This window comes from Pelodiscus sinensis, chromosome 2 (genome assembly GCF_049634645.1).
Source record: "Pelodiscus sinensis isolate JC-2024 chromosome 2, ASM4963464v1, whole genome shotgun sequence".
In the NCBI taxonomy this organism is placed as follows: Eukaryota; Metazoa; Chordata; order Testudines; family Trionychidae; genus Pelodiscus; species Pelodiscus sinensis.
In genome coordinates, this window is record NC_134712.1 from 213929080 (window position 1) to 213955005 (window position 25926).

The 25926-nt window shown below is 41.8% G+C and overlaps 1 protein-coding gene across 5 annotated transcripts in view; it reads left to right on the forward strand.

Moving 5' to 3' along the window:
• Positions 1–25926, forward strand: part of KRIT1 (KRIT1 ankyrin repeat containing) — a 56632-nt gene that overhangs the window by 5206 nt on the left and 25500 nt on the right. For all 5 annotated transcript variants that reach the window (XM_075922382.1, XM_075922383.1, XM_075922384.1 and 2 more), the window contains 9 exons: positions 11786–11884; positions 13712–13836; positions 15675–15834; positions 18346–18438; positions 20728–20857; positions 21924–22167; positions 22661–22776; positions 23194–23337; positions 25613–25769. In XM_075922382.1, coding sequence (XP_075778497.1) covers positions 13735–13836; positions 15675–15834; positions 18346–18438; positions 20728–20857; positions 21924–22167; positions 22661–22776; positions 23194–23337; positions 25613–25769 — 1146 coding nt within the window. In that variant the 5' untranslated portion in view covers positions 11786–11884; positions 13712–13734. The remainder of the gene's footprint in view (positions 1–11785; positions 11885–13711; positions 13837–15674; positions 15835–18345; positions 18439–20727; positions 20858–21923; positions 22168–22660; positions 22777–23193; positions 23338–25612; positions 25770–25926) is intronic.

Consider the following 25926-nt stretch of genomic DNA (forward strand, 5'->3'; position numbering starts at 1 on the left):
CCAGCTCTCCTTCCAGCCACCAGGGAGGGCAGGGGCCAGATCTGGGGCTGTTCCAGCCTCTCAGTCCCCACTCCTCCCAACCGTCGGGGAGGGCCAGGGTCACGCCAGCCCCGGCCTCTTGGCCTGGCCCTTCCCGCAGCCCTGCCCCGCAGCACCAGACACTCACACCCCTCCCCCTGGCATCTCTTCCCCCCCCCCCCCCCCCCCGCAGCGCTGGCCTCGCATCCTCCTATCCTCCCAGAGGAGGGCCAAGGCCACGCCAGCCCCCATCTCTTGGCCCTCTCTGGCCGCCTGAGATGGGCTGACGCTGCACCAGTCCCAGTCTCTGGGCCATATCTCCTCAGCTGCTGGAGAGGGGAGGGCCAGGCTGGCCTGGGGCCGCAGCGCGGCAGCTCCAGCTCTCCACATGGGCCCTGGAGAGGGCCACACTGAGAGTAGGTGGTACTTGGTTCCTGCAGATGCACTTCACTCTATCATCCTGCAGGAAAATGAGAAAGAGCGAGAGCTAGCTAGCTGTAGATTCCATTGTTGAAGCTAATAGTGGCATTATCTTACTGAATGGCTAGTGTGGGAGAATTGCAGAGAGAGTTTAATGCAGTGGTTCCCAATCTGTGGTCCGGGGTCCGTGATGGTTCTGTAGGGGGTCTGTGGAAAGTTTAGGAAAGAAAAAGAAAATAAGGATCAGACCCACTGAGAGACTGGGACTTTCTGCCAGGCGATTCTCACATGGGGCTTGCTATTTGCAACAGGCTGCATGCATGCTGCCTCCTGCCCTAGGGATGGGATCTTGATACCCTAAGAGGCACCATTCATCATCCTGCTACACTCCAGCCCTCCCCTGCCCCCAGTGGCCCTGTGTGACTAATCCTTTCTTTTTTCTTTTCCTCTCCTTCTGCCCCACCCCCCCCCACCCCGGTCTCTGTGCCTGGCCAAAGACGGAGTGCCGGGGCAGAAGTTGCCTTTTGTCACAACAGCCCCCTCGCTGTATCCTCTGTGGATGGGCAGGGGCTAAGGAAGCAGCATGGACCAAGAGATGTGCTGGCTCCTGCTTCCTGGTACTGTACTTCTGTTGCAGAGTCTGTAAAATTTTAACATTGAAAAGGGGTCTGGATGCTCAAAAAGGTTGGGAACCACTAGCTTAATAGATGGTGGTGATTGTTGAAGTTGTGAGGGAAGTCTGTGAGGAAGTTAAATCTTCTGTCCCTTCTTTCCTCACCTCCAGCCCATGATTGGAGGGGGGGAGGCTTACAGGCCATTTCAACTTGAATTATGTCCCTTGAAATATGTTATGCTAAACCAGGGATCGGCAACCTTTTCAAACCAAAGAGCCAAACTACATCAAAACTCAGAACAAGTGGTCAGCAAAAAGTTGTATAGAATGTCCATTTGCATGACTAAAAATATATGGCTTCATATTATTGATAATTAGAACATAAGAACGGCTGTACTGGGTCAGACCAAAGGTCCATCTAGCCCAGTATCCTGTCTACCGACAGTGGCCACCACCAGGTGCCCCAGAGAGGGTGGACCGAAGACTACGATCAAGCAATTTGTCTCCTGCCATCCCTCTCCAGCCTCTGACAGACAGAGGCCAAGGACACCATTTTATCCCCTGGCTAATAGCCTTTTATGGACCTAACCTCCATGAAATTATCTAGCTTCTCTTTAAACTCTATTATAGTCCTAGCCTTCACAGCCTCCTCTGGCAAGGAGTTCCACAGGTTGACTACACGCTGTGTGAAGAAGAACTTTCTTTTATTAGTTTTAAACCTGCTCCCCATTAATTTCATTTGGTGTCCTCTAGTTCTTCTATTTAGGGAACTAATAAATAACTTTTCTTTATCGGCCCTCTCCACACCACTCACGATTTTATAGACCTCTATCATATCCCCCCCTCCCCAGTCTCCTCTTTTCTAAACTGAAAAGTCCCAGTCGCTTTAACCTCTCCTCATATGGGATCCGTTCCAAACCCCTAATCATTTTAGTTGCCCTTTTCTGAACCCTTTCCAAGGCCAAAATATCTTTTTTGAGGTGAGGAGACCACATCTGTACACAGTATTCAAGATGTGGGTGTACCATAGTTTTATACAGGGGCAGTAAGATATTCTGGGCCTTATTTTCTATCCCTTTCCTAATAATTCCTAGCATCCTATTTGCCTTTTTGACCGCCGCTGCACACTGTGTGGAAGTTTTCAGAGAACTGTCCACGATAACTCCAAGATCTCTTTCCTGATTTGTCGTAGCCAAATTAGCCCCCATCATACTGTACGTATAGTTGGGGTTATTTTTCCCGATGTGCATTACTTTATACTTATCCACATTAAATTTCATTTGCCATTTTGTTGCCCAATCACTCAGTTTGGTGAGATCTTTTTGGAGTCCCTCACAGTCTGCTTCTGTCTTGACTATCCTAAACAGTTTGGTATCATACGCAAACTTTACTACCTCACTGCTTACCTCTTTCTCCAGATCATTTATGAATACAGGCAGTCCCAGAGTTACGCGGATCCGACCTATGTTGGATCCGCAGTTACGAACGGGGCCGTCTCCCTGGTCTCCAGCAGACCAGGGAGAGGAAGCAAAGCGGCGGAGCACGCGGGCAGCAGACAGCCCAGACGCATCTGGGCTGTCCGCTGCCCGCGTGCTCCTTGGCTTTGCTCTGCTTTGCTCCCCCTCTCCCTGGTCTGCAGACTAGGGGGACGGGGAGCAAAGCGGCGGAACACGCGGGCAGTGGACAGCCCAGAGGGGGAGCAAAGCAGAGCAAAGCCGCGGAGCCCGAGGGCAGTAGGACAGCCACGGGGCATCTGGGCTGTCTCGCTGCCCCCGTGCTCCGTGGCTTTGCTCCGGACGCCTGTGGTACAGCAGCTGGGGCGCTGCCGGTTGGTCCCGTAGCGCTGCTCTGGGCGCGACTGGACCAACCCAGCAGCACCCCAGCTGCTCTGCCCCAGGCGTCCCCAAGTCAGCCGCTGCTGAAACTGACCAGCGGCTGACTGCAGGAAGGCTCTGCCCCGGGCTTCCTGGAATCAGCCGCTGATCAGTTTCAGCAGCAGCTGACTTTGGGATGCCTGGGGTTCTTAAGTTGAATCTGTATGTAAGTCAGAACTGGCGTCCAGATTCAGCCGCTGTTGAAACTGATCAGTTTCAGCAGTGGCTGAATCTGGACGCCAGTTCCGACTTACATACAGATTCAACTTAAGAACAAACCTACAGTCCGTATCTTGTATGTAACCCGGGGACTGCCTGTAAGTTGAAAAGGATTGGTCCCAGGACTGACCCTTGGGGGACACCACTAGTTACCCCTCTCCAATCTGAAAATTTACCATTTATTCCTACCCTTTGTTTCCTGTCTTTTAACCAGTTCTCAATCCAAGAAAGGACCTTCCCTCTTATCCCATGGCCATGTAATTTACACAAGAGCCTTTGGTGAGGGACCTTGTAAAAGGCTTTATGAAAATCCAAGTATACTATATCTACTAGATCCCCCTTGTCCGCATGTTTGTTAACCCCTTCAAAGAACTCTAACAGATTAGTAGGACAGGATTTCCCTTTACAGAAACCATGTTGACTTTTGTCCAACAAATTATGTTCTTCTACATGCTTCACAATTTTATTCTTTACTATTGTTTCGACTAATTTGCACAGTACTGAAGTTAGACTTACCAGTCTGTAATTGCCAGGATCGCCTCTACAGCCCTTTTTAAATATTGGTGTCACGTTGGCTACTTTCCAGTCGTTAGGTACGGAAGCCAATTTAAAGGATAGGTTACAAACCACAGATAATAGCTCAGCAATTTCCCATTTGAGTTCTTTTAGAACCCTTGGATGAATGCCATCCGGTCCCGGAGATTTGTTAACATTAAGTTTCTCTATTTGTTCCAAAACCTCCTCTAATGACACTTCAATCCGGGACAGTTCCTCAGATTCATCACCCACAAAGGACGGTGCAGATTCAGGAATCTCCCCAACGTCCTCAGCCGTGAAGACTAAAGCAAAGAAATAATTTAGTTTCTCCGCAATGGCTTTATCGTCCTTGATTGCTCCTTTTATAGCTCAATCATCTAGGAGACCCACAGGTTTTTTAGCAGGCTTCCTGCTTCTAATGTACTTAAAAACATTTTGTTATTTCTTTGAGTTTTTGGCTAGCTGTTCCTCAAAATCTTGTTTTGCTTTTCTTATTACATTTTTACACTTGATTTGACAGTGTTTACGTTCTTTTCTATTTATCTCACTAGGATTGGACTTCCACTTCTTAGAAGATACCTTTTGTCCCTCACTGCTTCTTTTACATTGTGGTTAAGCCATGGTGACTCTTTTTTAGGTCTCTTGCTATGTTTTTTAATTTGGGGTATACATTTAAGTTGGGCCTCTATTATGGTGTCTTTAAAAAGTTTCCATGCAGCTTTCTGGGATTTGGCTCTAGTCACTGTGCCTTTTAATTTCTGTTTAACAAACCTCCTCATTTTTGCGTAATTCCCCTTTTTGAAATTAAATGCCAGGGTGGTGGACTGCTGAGGTGTTCTTCCCACCACAGGAATGTTGAATGTTATTATATTATGGTCACTATTCCCAAGCGGTCCTGTAACGGTTATATCCTGGACCTGATCCTGCGCTCCACTCAGGACTAAATTGAGAATTGCCTCTCCCCTTGTGGGTTCCTGCACCAGCTGCTCCAAGAAGCAGTCATTTAAGCCATTGAGAAATTTTATCTCTGCTTCTCTTCCTGAGGTGACATGTATCCAGTCAATATGGGGGTAATTAAAATCCCCCATTATTACAGAGTTCTTTATTTTGGTAGCCTCTCTAATCTCCCTTAGCATTTCAATGTCAGTATCGCTGTCCTGGTCAGGTGGTCGGTAATATATCCCAACTGCTAATTTCTTATTATTGGAGCATGGAATTACTATCCATAGCGATTCTATTGAACATGTTGATTCACTTAATATTTTTATTTCATTTGATTCTACATTATCTTTCACATACAGTGCCACTCCGCCACCCACCCGGCCTGCTCTATCCTTTCTATATATTTTATATCCCGGTATGATTGTGTCCCACAGATTTTCCTCATTCCACCAAGTTTCAGTGATGCCTATTATGTCAATCTCCTCATTTAATACGAGGTACTCTAGTTCACCCATCTTATTAGTCAGACTCCTAGCATTTGCGTACAAGCACTTTAAAAATTTGCCACTGCTTATTTGTCTGCCTTTCTCTGATGCATTGGATTCCTTTGTATGCGGTTGTTTGTCTGCTTTGGCCCATGGTTTGCCCTCTCCCCTCCTCTCTTTCTGACTATCTTAGAGAATCTCTATCAATGGATTCTCCTCCAAGAGAAGTCTCCCTCCGATTTACGTGTATCTCCGCACCAATCGGCTTTCCCCCATCTCTTAGTTTAAAAACTGCTCTACGGCCTTTTTAATGTTTAGTGCCAGCAGTCTGATTCCACCCTGGTTTAGGTGGAGCCCATCCTTCCTGTATAGGCTCCCCCTCTCCCAAAAGTGTCCCCAGTTCCTAATAAATCTAAACCCCTCTTCCGTACACCATCGTCTCATCCACGCATTGAGACGCTGAAGCTCTGCCTGCCTACCTGGCCCTGCGCATGGTACTGGAAGCATTTCCGAGAATGCCACCATAGAGGTCCTGGATTTCAGTCTGTTTCCTTGCAGCCTAAATTTGACCTCCAGGACATCTCTCCTACCCTTCCCTATGTCATTGGTACCCACATGTACCACGACCACCGGCTCCTCCGCAGCACTACACATAAGTCTGTCTAGATGCCTCGAGAGATCCGCAACCTTCACGCCAGGCAGTCAAGTGACCATACGGTTCTCCCGGTCATCACAAACCCAACTACCTATGTTTCTAATGATCGAATCACCCACTACTAACACCTGCCTCTTCCTAACTGGCATTCCCTCCCCCTCAGAGGTATCCTCAGTGCGAGAGGATACCACAACATCCTCTGGGAGGAGGGTCCCAACTACGGGATGGTTTCCGTCTGCTCCCATTGAATGCTCTGTTCCCTTGAGACTTTCATCCTCCTTAAGAGCACTGGGGCTCTCAGACTGGAGGTGGGACAGTACTACAGTTTCCTGGAAAGTCTCATCAACATAGCTCTCTACCTCCCTTAGCTCCTCCAGTTCAGCCACTCTCGCCTCCAAAGTCCGAACTCGGTCTCTGAGGGTCAGGAGCTCCTTGCAACGGGTGCACACATACGCCACCCACCCACAGGGCAGGTAATCATACATGTTACACTCGACACAGTAAACAGGATAGCCCCCACTCTGCTGCTGGGCTTCTGTCTCCATTTTTCTAATGAATAAGTTTAAGTATAAACTGGGATTCTTTTTAAACCTCTGGAATATAGATTATTTAAGAGTTATGTATTAAAGAAGGTCAGAAGTCACTAGTGCCCTCTAACCTCCCTCTCCAAACTCTCCTGTTAACTGTTTCTGGTCGCTGAGACACAGGCTTATATAGCTCTGGTAGCCCCTCCCCCTGACTGAGGCTCAGCCAATTAACATAATGATTAATGATAGCATAAATTAAACATTGTGCTCACAGATTTTATTTAATGGAACTTCTGCTGCTGCATCTTTTTGTACATTTCTTTGAAGTTTACATCATAACTGGTCAAATCCAGCTTCCTGCACATATTCAGACTGTCTTCAGTCAATCTTATGGCAGGAGGCTGGGATGGGGTATATGAGGGTCTCAGAGCAGGGGATGTGGGTGTATGATGGATTCAGGGCACAAGGTTAGAGTGCGTGAGGGTGCAGAAGTGTTACGGAAGGGAACAGGGATGTGGGGGTACAGAAGTTTGGGAATGTGGGGGTAGATGTATGATGGGCCAGGTTGGGGTATGTGCAAGTACAGCAGTGTTATGGCAAGGAACTGAGGATGTGGAGGTGCGGGAGTCTAGGAATGTAGCAGTATGAGGGCTCAGGGCAGGGTGTTCGGGTTTATTATGGACTAAGGATTGGGGGTGTAGGAGTGTTATGATGCTACAGCCAGATGGGGATTGGGCCCCAATTGGGCACTTGTTGGCCAAGCTCCATTTTCAAAGAAAGTGAAATATTATGTCCATCACAAAAAGATTAAACATTGTCTTTATTTATGGCAGGAGTGGGGAACCCCTTTTGAGTTGGGGGCCACTGACCCACAGAAAAATTAGTTGGGGACCACATAAGTGAGAAGCAAAAGACAAACACGCACACACCCTCCAACCCTCTCTGATGTGACTCACAACTGAAACCTCACTCCCTTGGTGCTTGAGCCCCATGGTGGGGGGAGCGGCAGAGAGGACTGAGGGTCAAGACCTCTGGCCAGATTTATTCTTTTGGGGTTCCAGGGTTAGTGGATTTTGTGGGATCCCCCCCCCCCCATGGCTCTTGAGTGGGGCCAAAATGAGGAGTTAAGTGTGCGGGGCAGAGCTGCCAGTGAATGGGATAGGGATGGGGGTGCAGAATCTAGGAAGGAGGTAGGGTGTAGGAAAGGGTGAGCGGGTGAGGTCTGGGTGGAAGGTAGTGGGCAGGAGCCAGCTGGGAGTAGGGTATCTGGCCGAGGGAAGGGAGTAGGAGAGGCCAGGGGGCATGAGCGGGCTGAGGGAAGGGTGTCTCGCAAGGGGCAAGAATGGAATGAGGCAGGGTGTCTGGCAGGGGGCAGGCTTTCTGGCTGGGGGGCAGGAGTAGGCTGGGGGCAGGCTCTCTGGCCAGAGGGGTGCAGGGTCTGTGCATGAGGGTTGTGGGGCACTTATTTGTTTTCATGCCGCATGTAACAAGCTTCCTGCTACTTCCATTTGGCCAGGCAGGATTCGCAGGGGAAGCCTGCAGGAAGTATTTCCCGGGGAAAGAAAATGACAGCGCATGGAGCCAGTCTTGATCCTGGGGGCAGGAAAAAAAAGGGCGGCGCACTGAGCCATTTTGTTCTCCGCATGCAGACAGGCTCAGGGCTTTCTTTCCCCTCCTCCCTCTTGCAGGAAGCTGATGCTGGCATTTTAGTCTTGCAGGGGGGGACGGGACGGGGGGAGATAAGGCTGTAGTGCCAGCGCTGGCTCCCTCCCGCAGGGGAATCTGGGGAGAGGCTGCATTGGGATTCCAGAAGAGCCATATCTGGCTCCCAAGCCATAAGTTGCTGACCCCTGTGCTAAACTATCTTCTCTGCCTTGATTTAGCTGTGACACTTGGAATGCCTTTCCCCAATCTGAAGAAGAGTTCCATTTAGGCTCAGAGGCTTGTGTCTCTAATGAACAGAAGTAGGTCCAATAAAAGATGTTACTTCATCCATCTTGTATGTCTAATATCCTGGGGCAAACACAGCTATGCCAACTCTGCATAAAAGCTGGTTTAGCACTTAAACTCTGGTTAGAAGGGCATAGCCAGGGACTTTCCCCAGTTCAGTGAACATAACTTTTTTTTAAAATTGACAGCGGATATGTACTGCTTAATATTACAGTCTTAATTTACATTATTTTAATGGATTATAGTAAGTGTAGGACTTAACATAGGTTATCAAAGATTCAAATTTAATTTTAAATAGGTTCATTAAAAAAATAAACCTGTATTTAATGTAAGTAAAAATCCAATTTAAAATTTAAAAAATTAATAATTTTAAATCCACTTTTATCCATCCTGCTAGAAAAGCAATTTAAATCCAACCTTTAGGTAGTACTTGGGATAGAATGCTTACCATTAACTCCTATTTGGCATTGGTTAGGCAAATGAAATGCTGTGACTAAGAATACAATTTTGCCATGGAGGTCACAGATGCAGTGACTTTAATGCATCTTCATGACTACTTCGGCTTCATCTTCAGTCATGCAGGCGAGCACTGGGGCTCCCGGCTGTTAACTTCACCTTCTTCAGGTGGCAGAACTGTAGGCTGTCAGGCACCAGTCTGCACCAGGGCTCAAGGTTCAGCCCTTCAAACCTCCAGCAATAAGTTCCCATGCCCCAACGGATATTAATTTTTGCTTAATGACACAGGCTGCCCATGACTTTTACAAAAAGTAATTATGATAAAATCTTAACTTTAGCTATAACTTCTGCTAAACTCTGTTCATTTTATTGCTACTTGATCAGTCAAGATCACCAGTCAGAGGCTCCAAGTTCTACCAGTTGATCCTGATCTACTGGCAGGAGTCAGCGTGGGGTCAGAGACGGTGTTTGGTTGGAGGAGGGGGTTGTGACCTAGATCAGGAGATTGGGGTGTAGGGTCAGAGAAGGGTGGGTGCAGGAGAGGATTCTGGCCTGGGGAAGGGGTGCAGGACAGGTCTGGGAGGGAGTTGGGGCAGGGGTGCAGAGGGTTTGGAGGGTAACCTGGGGAAGGGAGTTGAGGTACAGGAGGAGTTGGGGTGCTAGATGCAGGCACTGGCTGGGAGGAGTTTATCTAAGTGTCTCCTGGCCAGCAGGCTGCAGCACCCGCAAGGCAGACTGGGCTCCCTGCCTGCTGCAGCCCCAGTCCACCGGAAAATGCAGCCTCCTCCCTCCACATGGTTCTCAAGTTAGTTTGGGGGAAGAGGCTTGCATTGCCCCTGTCACTCAGGCCAATCTCTCAGCTCCGATTGGCTGGCTGTTTCCAGTCAATAGGAGCTGAGAGATTGGTTGAGGTCAATTCTTATTGGCCAGTTGTTCTGGCCAATAGAAGCTGAGGATCAGGCTGGAGGTGGAGAGATCACACAAAGCCTCTGTCTCCCTGCACAGTAGAGACACAGGGACTGGGTTTTAAGGCGGGCCGGATCTGGTGGCTTGGTGGGCTGAATCTAGCCCCTGGGCCGCATTTTACCCCGGTCTGGTCTATCAGAAGCAGCAGAAGGGATGGAGGAGAAGCTGCTGCAAAGCAGCCTCTGTCCGTGGCAGGCCGAGCCCCTGTCCATGGGGGTCCCAACAGGGAGCTGGGCCCCTTGAAGACATGGGCTGCTACTACCAAGCAGCCTCTGTTCATGGTGGCCTGGGCTGTCTGTTTAAATTTAAATTTTACTAAATTTAAAATGCAGAGCCACAGCACAGGTGGCTCCCAGAGCCTGCATGACCCAGGACTGCTGAGTCCCAGCTAGAGCCGGCTCCTGAAGCTACCCCACTGTGGCTCTGCAGAGTGGTGCTTATTGACTAATCATATTGAACCTCATTCCTCGCTATCCCATCCCTCTCCCTGTGGACCTGGGACACCAGAGGAGTAAGGTGTCTCAGTTGGGGGCCAGATGAGTGAGGGTTGGGGGTTTTGGGAGGAGTGTTTTTACTACTTGTGTAGTACCAGCTGATTTTTCTGTGGGTCAGTGGCCCCCAACCCAAAAAAGGTTCCTTGCCTCTGCCATAAGTAAAGAAAACATTAAAACCTTTTGTGTTGGTCATAAATTAATATTTTACTTAGTTTATCAAACTTCATTTTAAATAAACACAAAGTTAAAACACTTAATCTGTTTAATAATTTAAATTATATCATTCTCCTTAGCTGCAGCACTAGCAAAATGGCTCAAGCGTAATTATGTAATTAACAGTGAGTTTCCATTAGCAACTGGTGGTCCACGGAAAAGTTTACGTTGAGCCAGGTGGTTCACAGGACAAAAAGTTTGAGAACTACTGAAATAGAGGCACCCCCATTTCTTTCCCCCCTTCTCCCTCCTCCGAGTTAATGCTCATCCACATTGGCAGAGGACAGTGCAAGAAGTTCTTAGAGGGGTCACACAACATCCTTTACTTCCAGTCATATGTCCCTCTTAACCCTGGAAGGTACTACCTCCAGGGATGGAACTTTGTGACAGATAGGCAGGGCCTAAGGGATCAAGTGTGTGGCTAATGAGGCTGGGGGCATTGCTACTGTGTCCCTATTTTTGGTTCAGAAAATATGGTCACTGTACACATCCCCAACCTCCTGCCCTATCCTGGTAAAAGTGAGTGAGGATGGGGGAGGGAGTAAGCAGGATGGGGCCTCACAGAAAGGGTGGGGAAGGAGAGGGGGCAAAAATGTCTGGGTTTGAGGTAGATCTTGGATTGCACTTAAATTCAAAAAGTGATTTTGTGCTTAAAAAGGTTGGAGACCACTTTGGTAGAGCAGTTAGCATAGTGGGGCTTGAGGCTTGATTGGGTTCAGATACTACTCTAATACAAACCAATATTTAAAGACTTCTCTCCCATTCAGGCCTGTACGCAAGGGAGAGGTGCAAAGAGTGTGAACATATCCCTTCATGGTCAACCATAGGGCCAATTCTGGCTGACCTAGGGAAAGCAGGGAGGTGCACTGCCTCAGCCTCCCTCCACTGTGCTCTGGCCAACTTGAGAAGGCTAGTGCTGATTTCCCTCCCGCCCTTCCTCACCCAGGAGTAAGGGCTGGGCTGGGCCACAGGGGGTTGGGCAGCCACCAGCCCCTCCCACAGCTTCCACCTCCCTCGCCCCCCCCGAAATTCCTTCATACAGGCGTGCCATTCCTAGTGTTGATATCTTGAAGTTGACAAAACAATAAATACAAGAATAGCATACTAAGTCAGATCAATGGTCTATCTAGCCCAGTAGCCTCTTTTCTGACCGAGGCCAATGTTAGAAGCTTCAGAGAGAATGAACAGAGGAGGACAATTATCAAGTGATTCATTCCCTGTTCTCCACTCCCAGCTTCTGGAAATTAGGACACCCAGAGCACAGGTTACATCCCTGACCAGGCTGGCTAACTGATGGACCTTTCCTCTGTGAACTTAACTAGTTCTGAAATTGTTATAATGAAAACATTCTTAATCACAGTCTTGTTCATAACATTTCACATTTAATTAGAATTCTTTTTCCTTTGCATTTTTCAGTTTGTTACTCTGGTGAAATATACTGGATTGAGCGCATGGAAAACAGAAGTCCTCCTTTTATCCTCTGAAGAGGTGCAGCAGCACTGCAAACTATAAATGGTAATGATAAAAATTTCCATTTTGTGGAAAGACAAATTGACATATAATGTATACCGATGAAAGGATTTTCAGTTGTGGGTCCGGGAAAAGATTATCTGACATGAGTCAGAGACTATCTTCTTTCTGAATAGTAAAGTATAGAGCTAGTTACCTACTGGAGGGTTTTTTTTATTTAATTTTGTTGAAAGATTTTGGGATTATAGGGGAATGCAGCTATAATCTACTTTAATACAAAGAAGAGTAATCACAGCTTTGAGATCCAGAATTGAGATTCTAGAATTGCTTACCTTTTTGGCGAATTACAAAATACAGTAGAACCTCACAAGTTATGAACACTAGAGTTACAATCTTACCAGTCAATTGCATACCTCATTTGGAACTGGAAGTATGCAGTCAGAAAGCAACAGAGACGAAAAAAAAAAGTACTTTATTATATTTGCTTGTGTTAAATGTAAAATGTACTGCAAAAATAATGGGAAAGTTTAAAAAGAAGATTTGATGAGCAAAAAACTATTTCTGTTCTAGTTTCATTTAAATAAGATAGTTGGAAGCAGCATTTTTATTCTACATAATAAAGTTTCAAAGGTGTATTAAGTCAGTGTTCAGTTGTAAACTTCTGAAAGAATAGTATTTTGTTCAGTGATGCAAACAACTGCTATTCCCGTGGTGTTCAGAACTGAATGGCTCTACTGTATGGAGAATGCGAGCTCGTTGAAAGAGGTGCAATCATCATCTTTACATTACAAATAGTCTTAGCAGAATTTTATTTTTATTTTTTATACATTTTTATTTTTTTATAATTTCAATGGATAATATTGATGTTTGTTTTAAAGTTTTTCATTATTGATTTTACATTTTTCACGTTTGTGCAAAATTACAGGTTTTATCCATTTAAGCTTTCAGTTGGAAATCTGACTTTTTTTAATAAGATACTGATATTCAAAGAGTCGGCTTTACAACCATTGCAACAGCAATTGTCAATGTCACATGTCAAATTATAAACTAAATATTTTAAAATTAAATTCAAATAAGTTCTCAAACAACTTTTATTTCTTTGCCTATCTGTAAATTTCACTTTTTATTTTTAATGTAATATTTTTTCAACAGTTTGTGTTCACAGTAAAATTGACATTTACTGACACTTATCCAAAAAAATCCAGTCCTTTCAAGCTCAATTATTAAAATATTAGAGAACAGGTTTACTCCTATTCATTCTGTACAGTATGGGGGGATTTTACTGATAAATTCTCTTAATGAGGGGGAGGGATAGCTCAGTGGTTTGAGCATTTGCCTGCTAAACCCAGGGTTGTGAGTTCAATCCTTGTGTGGGCCATTTAGGGGTCTGGGACATATGTGTCAGGGATGGTACTTGGTTCTGCCATAAGGGCAGGCGACTGGACTTGATGATCTCTCAAGGTCCATTCCACTTCTACAAGATTGGTATATCTCTGTGTTTTATGTTGTAGTGTATAAAAAGGAAAATGAATTATCATATCCATTAAATGAATTACCGGTATAACAATTGTTTAAGTACACCTGGCCGTCCATACTCGGGGTATTCTTAGTCAGGGAGTGATTGTAGTTGAGTAGAAAGCAGTTCTGCCCTCTGGTCCAGAAAATTCTGTGATTTCATGTACTGTGTTTGGGTTGTCAGCTTAAAGATGTTCAGGTGTAATTTCTCCAGACGGTAAAAAAGATTATTAATGTATTTTAAATGGAAAACATTGGTTAATACAGTTATTTATGCTAGCATGCGATATCATGTTTGTTTTTTTATCTTGTTTCCTCAATTTAACCTTTGATTTCTGTTTATTTCATTATCTCTAGTAATAAATGAAAAAGAATAAACCATGGGAAACCCAGAAAACATAGGAGATGCATATGTTGCTGTGATTCGTCCAAAGAATACTGCTAGTCTGAATTCTCGGGAATATCGAGCTAAATCATACGAAGTATAAACATTTTTTTAAAACTTACTTTGATTAGCCTACAGTTTAGATATATACTGTCTGAGCAGTCTTAGCTACTATGGCAATGGAAGCTATCTGAGTGTCCCACTGTTTCCCTTATCTATTTATCCTCAGAAAAGCCTTTCTGACATAGGGAAGTGTAATTATCCCTGTTTTGCAGAGTGGGGAGCTAAGGAACAGGGAGCTGAAGCTGTGTCTTAGGCTAGTGTACTAACACAACAAATACTGAAACAATTTTTAATGTGTTATGTTACAGTTTAAACAAATGCCATAATCACAGTATATACTGCAAAAGCTCAGGTTAAATGCTTCTAAGTTTCTGAAGTGATTTTTTTTTAAATTACATTTTCTTTGTGCTAAAAATCAATATAACCTCTAGGGATGTAAAATCCTAATCTGTCAGTTAACCAGTGAAATGTTAGGTTAACCTAACATTTCACTGGTTAACGGACTAAGTGGGATCATGGATGGGGGACTGCTCCAGCCCGGCTGGCTGGCTGCCAGCTCCTAGCTCCAGCCCCAGCCATCAGCTGTGCAGGGCAAGCTGTCAGGGCCAGCTCCTTGCCCTAGCCATGGGGGGCAGGCCACAGGCAGGCATGGGGGCTGCTCCCAGGGAACCAGTTAATTGTTTCCAGGTAAGCATCATCCCTACTTAGCATAGCATGTTGGCAGGAACACGTCAAACAGTTGCTGTTTTATGACAAACTCTGTCATACATGGGCAAGTGTTAACAAAGTCAGATCTTTAAGGGTGAGATCCAGTCCCACACCAGGTTCCATTTTGGTAGAGCTCTGTGCTGTGTGGAACTTAATAGAAAATTGAGATCTTGGCTTTTCCCATTTCTGTATCTTTGGGTGTCAAGTGAGTATGACCTTCTAGAACATGCTGTTTTCTTTGCAGTACTATTTGAATTTTGGTACTGCTTTTACAATTTACTACCTAGGATCAATTTGTGAATTTACACCTTTTATAATTCCTATTTTATAAATAAAAAGCCTTGTGTATAATGACTTTGTACTTAGATTATTTTATATTAAAGGATTTCAAGTTATAAAAATCAAACATTCATCATACCGTTAATGGAATAATTTGTGCCAAATGAAATACATTCCAGCTTCTGCAATATGAGAAATACTAAAAATATAAAAAGGAATACTTTATGTAAATGATTAGTTGTAGAAAAACTTAAACAAAAAACAGGACTATGTAACACTTAAACCGTCTTGTTAGTCTTTTATTAGGTGATGAGCTTTCGTGGGAAAGACCCACTTCATCAGATCAAATAGTGGAAGAAAATTGGCACAACCATATATACCAAAGGATACAATCAAAAAATGAACACATATGATTTGTCCTTTTCATATGTGTTCATTTTTTTGATTGTATCCTTTGGTATATATGGTTGTGCCAATTTTCTTCCACTATTTGATCTGAGGAAGTGGGTCTGGCCCACGAAAGCTCATCACCTAATAAAAGACTAACACGATGGTTTAAGTGTTACATAGTCTGTTGTAGCTGAAACAAAAAACAGAACTAACACGGCTACATTTCTATCTCTATTGTAGAAAAACCTCTGTGTCATCATTGTTCATGGTGGTTGTGAAGTCTGCAGTAAAATGTCATACAGAACTTGGCCATCCATGAGTTTGAAGACCTGAAAAGTGGGGTGAAAATACATTCAGAATTTTCCTTTGTTATGTAGGGAGTTCAGCATATAGCACTATAGCTGGTTAAAAATAAAAACTTGCTAGTCTATTTGAGAAAATAAAACTAATATTTCTGTAATGCTTAAAATATTGTTTAATTTTATTATTTGCAAGATTTTGTTGCTTGAAGTTCCCATTGAAGGACAAAAGAAAAAGAGGAAGAAAGTTTTGTTGGAAACTAAACTTCAGGGAAGCTGTGAGATAACCCAGAGCATCTTGGATTATGTAGTAGAAACCACCAAACCAATTTCACCAGCTAATCAAGGTATCAAAGGTAAGAATTGTCTTTCTTCATTTGGCATTGATGTCTCTCTAATAATTGTATTACTCAAAATAGGCTAGTTTAAAGGAATTAATAAACCAATATGTTTTAAAAACCAACCTCTGTTTTAAGTTCTGCAGATAGAAACAAGCAACTGAGCCCTCAGGGCGTCCTTTATTTTCCTTTTTTCTTCTATATGTCTCTTTTAAAAAAATCAAAAACTAAATCGTAGGTGAGACCTTATGTGCCTATACCTGTCCAAAATGAGTTTTATAGATAACCTTTAAAATACTTGGAAAAACTAGATTGCAATGCACACAACCTTAATCGTGTTTTTTAAAAAATTATGTTTAAAAAAAGGCTTTAGAGATGTTCCAGGAAATTCTGCAATAGATAGTTCTAAATGATAACTGACAAATTAGTCAAAGTTATAATAAAACACCTGGAAGACTGTGATATGATAGTATCTAACTTGCTAGTGTTTGCAAAGGAAATTTGTGCCTCGCTTGTCTGATAGTAAAATAAAGGAAAGGTAATCATTTGACATAGTTTATTTAGACTGCATGAAGGTCTTTGACAAGTTCCCTTTCAAGAAGCTAGTAGAGGAACCTAGTAATTCTGGGATAAGAGATAAAGTATTGTCATGGATCAAAGTCTGTCTGATAAGAAATGAAGAGTTAAGAATACATAATCCATTTTCATCAGTGCAAAAGCTTAATTGCAGAGTTCCTCAGGGTTCTGTATTATGATAATTGTTTAATATACCAGGCTTACACTTAAAAGTTTTTTTGGTATAGCCCCAGCCCAGGCAAAATATGGCCCACAGGCTGGATCTGGCCCGCAGAAGCCGGCTCCATGCTTGCTTCGCCCCACCCACATGCCACTCAGAAAATTTCTCTTTAAAACTGTGAACCCGGAGCAGGAGCGGAAGGGGGAGCTTCAGGCTCTGGTTCCAGCCCCAGGACAATCTCATTGGCCGGTTTCTAGCCAGAAACTGGCCAATGGGAGCTGCCTGTTTGAATAACAGGCAACCACAAAGCACCTTGCCCCCTCCCCTGCAGGGCTCGTAGTTATTAACACATGCACATGGCCCTGCAGCCTGTGTGGGGGTCTGGCAGGCAGGGAGGCTGCTTCAGGAATGTGCTGGGCTGCTGGCCTGGACCCAGGTAAGTCTCCTGGCCAGACCCTACCTCTGACACTCCAGCCCCTCCCTCCTCCATGTCTCTGCCTCCCACTCCTGTCCCCCTACTCCACATACCCAAACCCTCAGGCCATATCCCCTCCCAGACCCTGCACCCCCATCCCTTGTCCCAGATCCCAACCCAAACTCCTGTACTCCAATCTCCTGAACCCCCTCCTGTACCCCAATTCCCTGCTCTAGGTCACAACCCAACCCCCTGCACCCTAGTCCAGAACCCCAGGTAACAACCGCTTCCTTCACCCAAGCTCATTCCCAGACCCCATACTCCCTCCTGCACCCCAAACTCCTGTCTGCTCCCAACCTCCATCCAAGAGCCTGCACTTCCTCCATTAATATTATGGAAAAGTGCAGCCCTCAACAACTTTACAAATTCTTGGGGTGGCCCCCCCATCAAATATTATTGCCTACCACTGTCATGGCCAGTTTGAGTGAGGATGTGTGTGTTTGGGGGAGGAGGAGAGTATGACCCGGGCAAAAAAAGCTTTTGCCGATATAGCTCATTTTGTGTACTGAAATGGTATAAATTAAACTGGTAAAAGCACTTTTCTCCTGTGTACGTCTGCACAAAGGAGATTTTTGCTGGTGAAGTTATACCATAGCCATGTAACTTTTAACGATCTATAAAATAGTAAATAGTGAATAGAGGTAATAGAAGTAAATAGTGAAGTAGCAACAATTTGTAGCTGGCACAAAATACCATGAGGAATTTAAGAGGATTTTATCAAGCTAGTTGAATGGATAACATAATGAAACCTAAATTCAACATTAATAAATATAAAGTAAAGCGTGGTGGAAATTTGAACTATTTATACACTTTACAGAGTTCTAAGTTAACAATATGGATTTGGGGGAAAAAACTTGCATATCACAGTGCACGTTGATGAAAACTTCGCTAAATAAGGTAAAAAAGGAAAATCAGATGTTAGGTTGCACAAAAGTGGAATGGAGAATAATATGGAAAATGGTGGTTCACCATCATGTGGAAGATTATGTGCATTGCTGCATATCCCATTTTAAAAGTATTTTACAGATTTTAGAGGCGGTTTAGAAAAGGGTAATGATAATAATTAGGCTCATGGAAAAAACTCCTATAAAGAGAAATTGAAAAGAATGGTAATTCTTTACCTGTTACCAATCTGTGTATGTGTGCTGAGCTGCACATATGTTCATGCAGCCACTCAGGGTTATTCAGATATAATTTGCATCCTCAATTTTCAGAAAATATTATTTTGTTTTCTGGGAATCAGAAAGACTCAAGCTGCCAACCATTTGTCAATATGGCCATCCTGCACTCAGGTGACTTCCTTTGTTTTAACATGTAGGAAAGCGAGTAGTGTTAATGAAGAAATTTCCTCTTGATGGAGAGAAGGTGGGAAGGGAAGCCTCTCTTTTCATTGTTCCAACAGTTGTCAAAGGTAATGTTAAAACATAATTCCTGAGTTTGTGGGTATTTTAAAGAAAGTTATGCCCTTGTTTCCTAAAGAATTTACATAAATATTTTATATAAATGCTAACTGCTCTGATATTTATATTTGGGTTTAGAAGAATTATATTGAGGCTGCTAAAGGTCCATAATTATCTGTTTTGTCAGATGCCTAAGACGAGAGGTAGAAGGAGAATATAGTTAGTCAAAGTTCAGAGTTTAAAAATGAGAATTTAAAAAAAAGGTTCCATTTTTAGAGAACAAATGCAATATTTTGTTAACATTCTTATCTTATTTTCAATACATTTCATAATAGTTAATTTTGGTATTATGAAACAAGAAAAAAGTTGTTTATTACAAAGACTACTGTATTTATACTAGTAAACCTAAAAAAGGACCTTTTCCAGCTTTATTTTCTCAGAGAACAGTCCTTACTTAAATGAATAGACATTCTTGACTGAGTAAGGAAAACTGAGTAGGTCTTTAAAGGCAAAATATATTTCATATATGCACAGGTGTGATTACCTGCTCTTTTCTGGTTACTCGTTATAGCTAGTCCTCAGTCATAGTGATCCAAATTGTTACTTATTTTTTTAATAAGTTAAAACCTTCATACATAAAAGGACATATAGCCATGGATCTAGAGGTACTGACAACCAATAGAAAAAACAAAATTAAAATATGGAGAAATATGTATGATATAATAGGATATGTGAAATAGAGCTCTGGGATCACTAATAGTTGTTGAATGTAGCCATCATGTCAGTCGTGGCATCCAACATGGATCTACATAGGTTTTCCTTAAAATTCCTTCCCCTCTCAAATCCAAGGATCCTTATTCATCATTACCTTGGCTCCATTTGTCTCAAGTACCAGGCCAAAAAGGTGGACATTTCTACCCCCAGTTCTTTAATATCCTCTTCAAAATCAGAGTAATAGGATACCTAATAAGAGACTAAAATAAATGAAAAATATTATGGAATTTTGTTGTGTTTTACTGGGCAAACATGCTCACTTGCTATTTATGATATGCTTTGGAAGTGAAAGTTGGCAAATAAACACCTTTCAATCCATGTTCCCTCTAATCTTTTCCATCTATGTGTAAAATACATTTTTACATGCATCAAGATATTTGTGAATGTGCACCACCAAAAGAAATAAAAACTTAGCTGTGGGTAGTTGGGCAGCATTTGAATCTCTCCTAAGCGGCTGCACAAACTCACAGCTTAAAGGGAACACTGCTTTCAATCATAAGGTCTTCATCAAAGTTAATGGGTTATTTTTTCAACAGTGTATACAGATTTTTTCAGTAATTTAGAAAAGTAATCTCACAATGGTCTTATAGTAACAGAACATTTTATAATTCATTTAGGGCAACTTTATTGGATTGAATTTTGTTACATAAGAATTTGTGTAATTTATGAGAAGCAAGATGAGTGGAAAAAATACTTCTGTTGGTGAGAGAGAGAAACTTTAGAAGTTAGTCCAATAAAAAGTATTACCTCTCTCACTTTGTCTCTGTACTGTTCAGGGATCAACACCACATATATAATTGGTATCAGTTACTGTTTGGGAAAACTGATCTCCTAATAAGGATGTTAAATTTAGATTAATCAACTAATTGAATAGTTGATCTAGTTTTTATTGACTAGTCGATAAGGGTGCCTTTGAAATATATCAAGAGTCCTGCTGGCTCTTGCTACATTTCAAAGGTGGAAGTGCCGTGGGGAGCACAGCCAGCAGGGGACTCAAGCAGTGGCCTGGTGGCCCCACGCTCCTTGTTTTTGAAATGTACAAGAGCCCTACAAGCAGGGAGAGTGGGATCAATGGGGGACTGTTTGAGTCCCCCGCTAACCCCACGCTCCCAGTGGTGCTTTGCTTTTAAAATGTACAAGAGCCCTCCTGGGACTCTTGTACATTTCAGAAGCAGGGACCGTGAGGCCAGTGGGGAACTGTTTGAGTCTCCAGCTTGCCCCAGGGTCCCAGCAGCACTTCTGCATTTGAAATGTAGCAGTCACCAGTTCCCCACTGTGCCCCGCCCCTTTTCCCCATAGAGATGGTGCTGGGGGGAACCAGTTTTTAAGCTGTCTCCCTCCAGCACCAGATCCTGCTCCCTCCCCTTGCTGCCTCTCTCTGATAGACTAGTTGCTTATATCCCTATCTCCTATAGCCTAGAAATACAATTTCAGCCAGAAGAGATGATATTCTGTAACTGCAAATGAGGAAAACAAGGATTTGTATTGCTGTTGAAGAGTTTTCTGTGTTTCTCTTTTCTTTTTAGATAATACAAAATACACATACAGTCCTGGATGCCCAGTTTTCTACTGTTTACAGGACATCATGAGGGTCTGCAGCGAATCCAGCACTCATTTTGCTACACTTACTGCTAGAATGTTAATAGCCTTGGATAAGTAAGAAATGCCATTAGTAGAAATACATAAAGTAGAAAATAGACAAGGAAATCAGCAAATATGAAAAATTAGATCTGTTTTACTGCTTTCTTGTGATCTCTGAGAAGGAAATAATGGTGGTATCGCATGTTTTCTAAAGCCAGGTTTACACTGGTGGAGAAAATGGATGCAGGTTACGCAACTTCTGCTACATGAATTGTGTAGCTGGAGTAGCTGTAACTTGCATTGATTTTTCTGGGATGGTCCCACAATGGAGAATCTCCCATTTACTTCCCTTATTCCTTGCAACTGCAAGAGTTCTGCGATTGATGGGGGCACCTTAGGCATTTGATTTATCGGGTCCTTACCAGACCCACTAACTTGGGTGCTGGAAGATTGACCTCTGGAACGTCAATGTTCGTGGAAGTGTAAATCTGTCCTCAGTAAAAAAAAAAATTTTTTTAAAAGAACAAGCAAATCTTGAGGATTGACTGATAATTCTTCTACCAGATAATTATGAGAGAAACATGGTTATACTATTTAAATCTCGAGATTCCCAAATTTATGATACTTACATCTTAATGATTAACTAATAACATTTTCCATAAATGTTTTCCCTATAAAGATTTCAACCCCAACTTGTGTATTGCAGTATGTGAGAACCCACACAAAATATGACTTACCTCCAGAAAGCCCCCAAAACCCACAACTGAATGACAACTGATTAACTGAATGACAACATAAATCAGCAATTAAATGCCAACGCAGTCTTCTGACGATAGTAAATGCTTGCTTTAAGCAGTGCTCCACAATGCACATGAGGGTGGCAAAATTTTATAATAGCAAGGGGAGTGTATGAATGTCCCTATGGTTTCTCCCCCGCTTAACCTAAACAAGGGGCATATTCCTCCTCCTGTGTCATTAAAAGCACATTAGAGTTAGAGGAGCAACTCATAACAGAATTGGGTTCTGATTCTGTAGCCTCTTCATGCACACAACAATTTTTGACTTCCCAAAAAGTGTCTAAAGAATTAGTACTTTATTTATCTTCAGAACAGTAGTGTGCCTTTTCTATTCTGTTCTGCAGGTGGTTAGATGAACGACATACACATTCTCATTCAATCCCAGCTCTATTCAGACCATCTCCTCTTGAGAGGATTAAAACGAACGTCACAAATCCTGCATATGCTATTGAACCTGGGCAGACAGAGAGCTCTCTACACATGGGATATACTGCATTAGAAATAAAGAGTAAAATGTTGGCACTGGAGAAAGCAGATACATGTATCTACAACCCTTTGTTCGGGTCAGATCTTCAATATACAAACAGGGTAAGCGTCCTGTAGTATGAACTATATTTCTGTTGTGAAAGGGATTTGATAATCATATATTGAATCTTAACTGAGGTTTTCTCAGTGCACACTTGTAGCCCAATTTAATTTTCCAATATGCATATTTGAAAAACTTTCCCTCTAACAGCAAGAAGTTACAGTGTTTACATTTATCAGAGGGGTGTCCATGTTAGTCTGAATCTGCATAAACAACAAGAAGTCCTATGGCACCTTATAGACTAACAGATTTATTGGAGCATAAGCTTTCATGGGCAAAGACCCACTTCATCACATGCATCTGACAAAGTGGGTTTTGCCCATGAAAGCTTATGCTCTAATAAATCTGTTAGTCTATAAGGTTCCACAGGACTTCTCTCTGTGTTTACGTTGGTTCCAGTGGAGCATACAAGTCTATTATGATTTGTTTTATTCAAGTCTCAATGAAAAGTTTTTCAGAGTTTTTTTCCTTTTTAATATTATGTTTCCTTCTTAGGTTGATAAAGTGGTTATAAATCCGTATTTTGGTCTTGGAGCTCCAGACTATTCAAAGATTCAGATTCCAAAACGAGAGAAGTGGCAACGCAGCATGAGCAGTGTCATGGAAGACAAGTATTGTGTTACATTTATACAATTGTTTTATATTATGTATTCATATTATAATAGTGTCAAAAGCCCCATTCATGCATTCGGGACTGAACAAAGATTTATATAAAAAGCAGTCCCCAGAATGCCTGCAGCAGAACACTACCAATTGATGAAACAAAGAAATGTGAAGTGGAATGGGGGGAAAGTTGGAAGATGAAGCGGCACTAAAATGAGTATTTCTTAGCATGAGCAATATTAGTTGTGGCTAGCCATCTGTCATACCTAAGTTCTAATTGTATAAACATTGACTCATTTTAGCTGGTTGTGCTTTATACACATCATTAGATACCCATAAGTTGCATCATTTTTATGTTTATTTGTGTTTGATTGTTGAGATAAAAGTGAGTTGCATCTTTTTTATATTTTGCTTTTCATTGCTAGAGAGCGCCAATGGGTAGATGATTTTCCTCTTCATCGCAGTGCTTGTGAAGGAGACTCAGAATTACTGAGTCGCCTTCTTGATGACAACTTTTCAGTCAACCAGCTAGATAGTGACCATTGGGCACCTATTCATTATGCATGCTGGTGAGTATTTTTGCCAGACAAATGTATTTCTGGTATTTATGTTTGAAAACCTCTACCACTAAGAACTTGTATGATTTAATATACAGTTTGAACCTCTAGTCCAGTACCCTTGGGACCTGACTGGTGCCTAATCATAGGAGGTCAATATTGTCTAGCTGCATTAACAAAATTTTCACTGTTTACCGGGCTCTTAGAAGATATTTAAGAGTAAATTAGAGCTAAATCACAGCACAGAACATTGAGAACCAGGACTGGTGGCCATAAACAAACTTTATGGGACCATGGGAAATTTGGCCACAGGATAACTTCATCTTTGACTAAAAGGTTTAGAAGTGGAGATCTAATGAGACATGAACCTAAATCAGCTTAATGCTAGTATTCTTGTACTTCTGGAACATTTGATGCTATCCCCTATCAGAGACAGTGTACTGGACTAGATGGACCATGGGATCTGATCTAGAATACCAGTTTCTATTTTTAATTTGATTAAAAGAATACCAGCAACTGAAAGTTAGCCAAAAATGTAGATGTTAAAACAAATGTCACAGACCCTCAAACCAATAGAAATGTTTCAATATTTTTCTGAAATTTCAGTGAAAATATTTTTGTTAATCTGTAATTATTCTTATGTAAATATTACAGTACTGAGAATTTGAAAGTGAAATTGACATTTGAACAAATGTGAAATTGACTTCATTGATTTTAGACTATGCTTAGGCAAATACAGATAGTTAACCACATAAATGATGCAAAGTAAACTGGATTTCATGTGTGGAAACCTTAGAATGTGGTATAGAAGTGAGGAGCATAATTATTATTATACAACTGTTTGATTATTCTATTTTCAAAGTAAAAGGTAAAGAGCAAGAACTTTAAATACTATGTTCCTTCATTTTTATTATTTCAGTGTTTACTTTTGGCTCTATGTATTGTTTTTTGTAGTATGTCTTATAGTTGTAACCTGGCCACTATACATAACATTACACCAGGAGTTTCATTATAACCCTTGATGCTTCCCTTCTGAAAATATGTCCTTTGGATATTTATCTTTACATGTTTTCTTAGCCAAGAAGTGAATTTTTTGAGGAAATGAGGAAAATTTAGCTATGGTTTGAATTACTGAAGAGTGAAAGAAATTGCACTTCTTTTAAAGAATTCTAAAATGTTTTAGCTCATTAAAAATTCAAATAGTTCAAATCTGTTTTCCACTAAACTGCACATGAGGAGTTGGTTTATCCAGAAAAGGGGAATTTTATTCTGTACAAATGCAATTGAACTACAGTTGTTAAAAGACAGCTCTGTTCTTTGTATCATAGAAATATAGACCCTGAAAAGACTCAACATTCTCCGTGCTGAGGCAGGATACAAGTTTACCTAGACCATATCTGACTGGTATTTTGTCCTAAAAAAAATCTCAATGACCGGGATTCCATGAACTCACTTAGACGCCTATTTCAGTACTTTACTATCTTCATATTTAGAAAGGTTTTCCTAATATCTAAACTAAATCTCCTTTGCTGCAAACTAAGTTGATTACTTCTTGTTCTATCTTCAGTGGACATGGAGAACAATTGATCACTGTTCTCTTTGTAACATCCCTGAAAATGTTTAAAGACAGAGTAGAACAGAGCAGCTACTTCCAGAATCACACACATGACACTCCTATTAATGCATCCCAGAATGATATTTTACCTTTTTCACAGCAATCATATTGTTGGCTCATATTAAATTTGTGATTCACTATAGTCTCTAGATCCTTTTTTGCAATAGTACTGCTTAGTTACTTTTTCCTCATTTTTTGCATTTGGTATTTCCTTCCTATATGTAATTTTCATTTGTCTTCATTAAATTTCATCTGTTAATTTCAGACCTGTTCTCCTATTTATTAAGATCATTTTGATATAACCCTATCCTCCAAAGTGTTTGCAATTTCTCCTGGTAATGGTGTCTTCTGCAAATTTTATAAGCATACTTTCCGCTCCATTATTAAAGTAATTTAATGAAATTCTTGAATGGTATTGGACCCACAACAGAACTCTTTAGATACTAGATACTTCCTCACAATTTGGGATCAATATATTGATACTCTTGTATTATGATTATTCAACCAGTTTCGCACCCATATTGTAGTGATTTCATCCAGATCACATTTTTCTATTCTAAATATGACTTATGTCCAAAACATTCAGGAATATCTCTGAAAGCCCTTGAAATAAGATTTTTTTTTATCTTGCGTTCTTTGTTGTGTCTATTCTGCTTTTAATTTCTCTTCTAGGTATGGAAAAGTTGAAGCTACTCGAATGTTGCTAGAGAAAGGGAAATGTAATCCAAACCTATTGAATGGACAACTTAGTTCTCCTCTTCATTTTGCTGCTGGAGGAGGACATGCTGAAATTGTGCAAATTCTTCTAAACCATCCTGAAATTGACAGAGTAAGATAACTTTGTAACTGGAATTATAGTCTTAACTGTAGTTGCAGCACATACTTAAAATATCTCTCATATATTGTAAGTCTCCAGTTCCCAAGGTAAAAAACAAAGAAATGCAGTTTCATTTCTTGATTGTCTCATTAAATTAAAAAGGACATAC